The following is a 6,927-nucleotide window of genomic DNA, read 5'->3' as shown; positions in this document are numbered from 1 at the left end:
CTCACAATCCGCCCGCCTCGGCCTCCCAGAGTGCTAGGATTACAGGCGTGAGCCACCATAACTGGCCAGAAAGTTGCTCTTAATAGTAAAATTAAAGATTGAATCCATTCAGGCCTGTAATTTACAACTTCCTTAAAGATGGCAACTGAATCTCATTACTTCTTTACAGTCTGATCTTTAGGATTGCTGGTTACCTGATGCTGATTATTAAAGTAACAGAATCATCTGAAATACTGCCTTGTCTGCCTCAAGCAAATCTTTCTTCTACTGCCTGTTAGAGAATCTAAAAGGACAGAAAGCTGGGACTGCCTTGGGATTACTGACTGAACTCTTTTGTGACTTTTTTGCTATTCAATGTTTCTTTAGTAAATGTCTGAATGTGTGGCAGAATTTGGCCTAAAACATGTTTTCATTATAACCTGATAATGAGGATGTAAAGGAGTGGCTACCCCATATCTACTTTAACTTTTGAGGCCGCTACCTATCTACCAAAAGCACCCTAAGAGTTACGCATGACAAAGTTAGCTTGGTTCAGTTTGCAACAATTATCAGATGGCATATACAAAGTCATATTTTTCAATTTTATTTTAAACATTTTACATGAAATGAAATTTGACCATAATCATTACACAGCATTACCACAATAACATACACAAAGAACTTTTAAAATAAAAAAAGAATACAAGTGCCACTTTACTATGTAAACAAAAATAAAATAAAACCCGATGCTAAAAAGGTACATATTTAGAGGTAAAATACACATACAAAAACATTTAAACATTAACATAGTCCACAACTAGATCACATTCTTTGCAAGAGAGTACAAATATTAGTACTCTACATCTACAAAATTTCAGAATCCTGTTAAAATCAAAACCATTGCTGGTTTATTATACAGCACAATTCATAAGGCAAAAATATAGGCATTATCATCCAGTTCTTTAATTTCACTTATATTTTAAGGCAAACTTGGAACTTTTTGCTTAGTATTTTGAAATAAATGGGACTTACACATGATAACCTGGACAAAATTAACAATAAATTATCTCTAGTTAAATATGTATAATATAAAAGACATATGGATAACAATTTTTCTCTCTGCAGAGATGTAAACTGGATTTTTTACTCCACATTTACACCGGTAAGAAAATTTGTAAACCTATTGTATTTAAAACATATTGTATTCCTCATTCTTTTCAAATGTTTATCAATACTGAATCAATGTACTGTAAGTGAAAATCCAACACATATCCAGCCACAGAGTAACTTCTATCTAAGTGAATCATGTCTAATTAAAGTGCTGTTTACAAAGGGAAAAAAAAGTTAAGAAGTAGAACTGGATGTTAACTTGACATGTGACATCTTATAATTTCTTAACTTTCAGACTACAGAGGTTAAAAGGTTATCACAAGTTTATTGAACTTTAAGCAGTAAGTTTATTGTAGAATCTGATTTTCCTGAAAATGAGCACTTAGGTGACAATACCAGGAATCCAACATCAAAACTGAAAATAAACAGCATTATATGTACAGATATTTTCCTCATTGTTAGCCAGAGCCTTGATACTACAGGAAATAGATTTTTTTTAAAAAAAATTCTACAGTTTTTCTACTAGAAAATACATTATCCAATTACAGGAAATTTGGAGTTCTATAAACATTAGGTTTTCTATATTTCTTTTTCATGCCAATAAAACCTAATTGGATACTAAATAATTGTTTATATATAAACTAGGTTCCTAATTACCTTTTATGATGTTGCAGATAAGGAATTAGATTTATACTTTATCTTAATCGTTACTAGGGTACAGGTCTCTCCCACTATATTTTACTCTCTCTGAGGGAAAAGAGTATATCTTATCATTCTAGCTCCCAAAGCCTCTAACAGAATGTCTTATACCTGTTGTAGACCCCTCTATATGTATCAACTATCAAAATAAACTTTCAAAACCTAATGCCATTTTCCCATCATTTGATACCACTTCCTGGAATTTAGTATTCACTCATATTTAAAACAGTATTAGTAATAACATATGGAATTTGTAAATATCCTTGGGATTACATTAAAAATCACTAAGTTCTATTACAGCATCCAACAAATATTAAATAGCCAGATTCCTAACAGATTAACTCTTTATAACATAATTATAGAAAGCAATTATCTTGTAACTTAATTTCTATTTCCCAATGCTGCTCTTTTCCAAAATATTTCTGGGCAATCTTAAATAGCTTTTCCCTCTTTTCCTGAATATATATAATTATTTCTAACACCTTTAATCCTGGGGATTTATAACCAAACATTTTGATCCTTCTTAACATAAGAAGCATGTGGCTTTAAATTCACAATTTGTCAGGAGAGTATTCATAATGGAATACTTCACAAATTTGTAACAGAAGGCTCTATCAAAAACTTATCAGTTGTCAGGTCAGATCGGTAGCTGTGGTTGCTATGAACAGTATAGGTTTAGCAATGCTACAATAAACATATTTCTAAATTTTGAATGTTTTTTCTCTTCCCACCACAGATTTGCATAATTAGTTCACTGGTATATGGTTTCTACTATTGCCCAAGATGTTTCATGTTTAGTCTTTACCAAGATGAAATTCAGATTTTCCAAAAACAATGATTATATGCTTTCGATCTAATTTACTAAGTGATTATATTTTTATACTAATCTGACAGAGGAGATAATACATGAGTAAAACATTGTTAAAATAAAATGTATAGTATAGCTGTGTTTACAATTAAAATAATTTTCTATAGTCTTTCAAATTCCCTTATCTTCTGAGGGGAAGGGATTAAAAATAGTATAGTAGAATATATTTAATAATTTGATTGATATGAACAAAGAAAACTGAGTTGGGGATTAAAAACTAGGTATTTGATGGAATCTATTTTAAATTGCTTTTCCTTAAGTAAAGTCTAGGCCAACCACAATAGTGCACCTTATTTCTATGCAATAGATTTATTCAAATCAATGAAAAAGTTATTGCTATATATCATTGTTATTCAAACAAGCAACATAGAAAATAATCAGACTGTAGATTTTATTAATAGCTCCTGTTGAGTTTTAAATTAGAAGAGACTAAAAATCACTTGCAAGGTTTTATAATCCGTGCAAATATTCATAAAGCACGATACTACTTTTATGATTAAAGATGACTTTACAGTTTTGTAGTATATATTCAAATCTACAACTGGCAGTTTATGGAAGAACAAGGAAAACTGCAAATTGCCTGCCTACATTTTTCAAGAAATAACATATATGCTAACAAATGAACCTGTTTTATAATTACAAATGGCTTCTTAACAATAGTCTAGAACATTATGGCACTTAAGAATGAAGTATGAATGTTTTTAAGAAAAAAATATACACTGATTTGCAGAGACTTTATAAAGAGTGGACAGGTAAAAAAAAAAAAATCAAGGAAAAGAAAACAAAATAACTATAGTACCAAAAATACAAGTACCTACATCATAATAAAATGTAAGTTAATGTGTTTAAAACTGACAGATACTTACTAAAACATGCTAAAATAAAATAAGTTAACCATTTCTTTTAAATAAGCTGTCACTGGCTACAGCAAACAATTCTGCTTTAAAAGATCATTTCTTTAATCAAAGTAGGACTAAATTTAGAACCACTACTCAAGTAAACATTGAGTTCCAGTTTTTCTCAATAACTTTAAAATATTCAGTTACCTAAGAAATGTACAAAGTAATGCATAACTTTGTCTAGTGCTTTATATTTAATGCATATATTTCTGCTTTTAAAAAGGACATGTAATATCTAGCACAAAAAAAGATAAAAAATGTATCTTTCTTTAAATCACTATTCAGGAACTATGAAAAGCATAACATAGGCCATTTTGATGATTTTTGGATGTTAACATTAGTGCAATTGCTAACATTTTAAATAAGCACAAATGAATCAAGCCAGTAAAGATGAAAAGACTGTCAAAACATGTCATGCATATCTCATAGTGAACACCCAAAAGAACACTGGTTATAGCCTTGTTATAGATCCTACAGTTTAGCACCATTTTAATATCTGAACATTTCAAAAAAGCAAAGATCCTTGAGAACTAAAATTATTATAGGGATGAAAAAAATCAATATGTACTAAGAATTGTACTAAACATTTCTCAAATATTTACATCAACACTGGGAAGCCTGCTGTATAATTAAAGCAAAACTTAAACAACTTATAGGATAACTCCTTCTATCCATGCTTATTATAGCACAGATGGATAAATAAATTCACCCAGCATTAATCTGCCCGTATGTAAAAGGCATAAACAGTAAATATGTGACTTCTTAAAATAGGGCCCCAAATATCATGATAGTAAAAGCAATTGTCTTACAAACTTGTTACATACTCAGCCCTAAAACCATTTGCTAGGAAAAGTATTCAGATGAATCACTATGTCATATTATTTATAACCTTTAAAGGTACCAAAAGAAAAAGCAGCCCTTTGTTTGTTTTAAAACAAACAAAAAACATGACACATGTGCATTTACATCCAACAAGCTTTATCAGCACTCTGTCCAGTCATTCAATACACTCCAGCATCTAAAACATCTCTCATCCTAATAAATCATAGTACATGTCAAGGAAGGAGAGCTAAAATTAAAAATAAAAAGCAGCAAGGTTTTCTCCACATGTACACTTAAGAACATAAAACTAGTCTATCCCAGCCTTAGGGGGAAAAATGCACAATTCAATTGGCAAGGTCTTTCCTTTTTTTTTTTTTTTTTTTTGGATTATTGATTTACTGTGTAATCAAGAGCAACCAAAATTACTTGTCAATTCAAAGTACCCAACAAAACTTTGAGTCTTCATGCCACTTCAAGTTAAAAAGAATGCAATGCAGCTTGTGGGTTTCAGAAAACTGGGCATCCTTTCATGCAGCACAAGTTTTGCTATCACACTATTTCGAAGAGTTCACACTTGTCAAAGTGCAGTTAATCCAAAGTTGCAGCGACAGTATATCATGCCAGCTGAATCCAGCCATGTATCTGAGATAGGGTCATATTTCTGCACTGTATTCAGATAGGAAGACCCTGAGTGACCACCAACTACATAAAGGTAGTTATCGATTACTGCAGCACCAACTCCTAGGAAAGGTCGGTTAAAAGAGGAAAGAAACATGTTAACCATGAAGTATACTTTTTCTCACTAAAAATTCACAAATTTGTATTTTAATGTTTTCTTAAAATAAATAATCTATTATTAATTACATAAGCAACATACAGTAGTCCTCCCTTATCTGAGGTTTCATTTTTCATGGTTTCAGTTATCTGAGGTCAACCACAGTCCAAAATAAGTCTTATGAGTACTGTACAACAGTATATTTTGAGAGAGAGATCACATTCATGTGACTTTTGTTACAATATATTGTTATAATTTTTCTATTTCATTATTAGTTACTGTTGTTAATCTCTTAATGTGCCTAATTTATGAACTAAACTTTATCATAGGTATGTATATATGTCTATGAAAAAACATAACATATATAGGGTTTGCTACTATCCATAGTTTCAGGTATCCGCTGGGGATCTTGGAACATATCCCTGGCAGAGAAGGGGAGGCCTACTGTAGCAATATGTGCTTACTAGAAAAAAGTCCCTTTAATATAAGAGTTGAAGTCTTCTTTCACCTCTCCTCTCCAATTCTACTCTTCCTCTCCCCCCACTATAAGAAAGTACTATTAAGAATGTAGCGTATTTGCCAGGTGTGGTAGCTCACGCCTGTAATCCCAGCACTTTGGGAGGCTGAGGCAGGAGGATCGCTTGAGTCCAGGAGTTCGAGACCAGCCTGGGCAAAATAGTGAGACCCAGTCTCTACAAAAACTAAAATAAAAAGAATATAGTATGTATCTTTCCACATGCTTTCTTATCAATCTATATTTGCATATGTTTTTCTAGAAATAATACATTTCATCAGGTTTTCAAATACATTAAAACATGTAGAATATATTAAATATAATTTATGCTTTTAAAAATTCTATTTGGATATTAACACACAATAGTTCTAAAAACAGTCTACCCAAATTTTGTAAGTTCTCATAGTTTTTATGGTTTTCCTTCTTAAGGATACCAAAGAAACTAATTATAGTAAGCACTAAAATAGCTAGTTCCAGTTTTTCCTTTCAGTTTCCCTGTATGTTTATGTTTCAAGAGTTTCTTTAATCATAAAAATAGGCTAAGCAATCCAAATCCAAAAATCCGCAATCCAAAATGTTCCAAAATCCAAGACTTCTTGGGCACCACATGATGTTCAAAGGAAGTGCTAGATGAAGCGTTTTGGATTTCAGATTTTCAGATTTGGGATGTTCAACCTGGTAAGTATAATGCAAATATTCCAAAATCTAAAAATATCCAAATACTTCTGGTCCCAAGAATTTCAGATAAGGGATATTCAGCTTGTATAAGGAATACTCCTAAAGCATTTCCATCAGTAGCTTAAATCTTTCCCTTTAAAATGATGTGACTTGAGTTTGAGTTCAAAGATAACAATTTCTTCTAAACCACAAAGGTACATGTGTTTTTTCTGTAGGAATCCTGAAATCCAACACTTTTTCATCAACTATACCCCTTGGAGAGGAAAGAACATTTGAAAGTGAACATATAGATTGCTGATATATAATGAGAAACAAAACATAATAATCCAAGGATCATGTGTGTATGTGTGTGTGTGTAAAATATTAAAAAATGACATGTGTTATATGGACAAAAAGAGCTTCAATAAAGATACACTCTATTATTTTCTCCAAATTGTGTTCTCCAACTCTGAGAAATGATAATAAGCATGCTGATATATTAAAAATACAGTAAAGAAATCTTTATAGTTTTGTCTAGCTAGTTGTCTTTCACATTTACCACAAAAAAGTTTTCTTCTGGACAAGTAATCCCTTAATATTTCAA

The 6,927-nt window shown here is 31.3% G+C and overlaps 1 protein-coding gene across 1 annotated transcript in view; it reads right to left on the bottom strand.

Annotated features, from left to right (window-relative positions):
• Window positions 1-4,783: 4,783 nt before the first annotated feature.
• The window catches only part of KLHL28 (kelch-like family member 28), a 25,326-nt gene continuing 23,182 nt past the window's right edge, over window positions 4,784-6,927 (bottom strand). Inside the window, exons 3-4 of the mRNA XM_012642961.1 lie at window positions 5,661-5,695; window positions 4,784-5,118 (exon numbers count right to left, since the gene is read on the bottom strand). Of these exons, the coding sequence (XP_012498415.1) occupies window positions 4,955-5,118; window positions 5,661-5,695 (199 nt within the window). The 3' untranslated portion in view covers window positions 4,784-4,954. The remainder of the gene's footprint in view (window positions 5,119-5,660; window positions 5,696-6,927) is intronic.

This window comes from Propithecus coquereli, unplaced genomic scaffold, assembly GCF_000956105.1.
Source record: "Propithecus coquereli isolate 6110/MARCELLA unplaced genomic scaffold, Pcoq_1.0 Scaffold191, whole genome shotgun sequence".
In the NCBI taxonomy this organism is placed as follows: Eukaryota; Metazoa; Chordata; class Mammalia; order Primates; family Indriidae; genus Propithecus; species Propithecus coquereli.
This window is presented reverse-complemented; position numbering and strand designations above follow the sequence as displayed.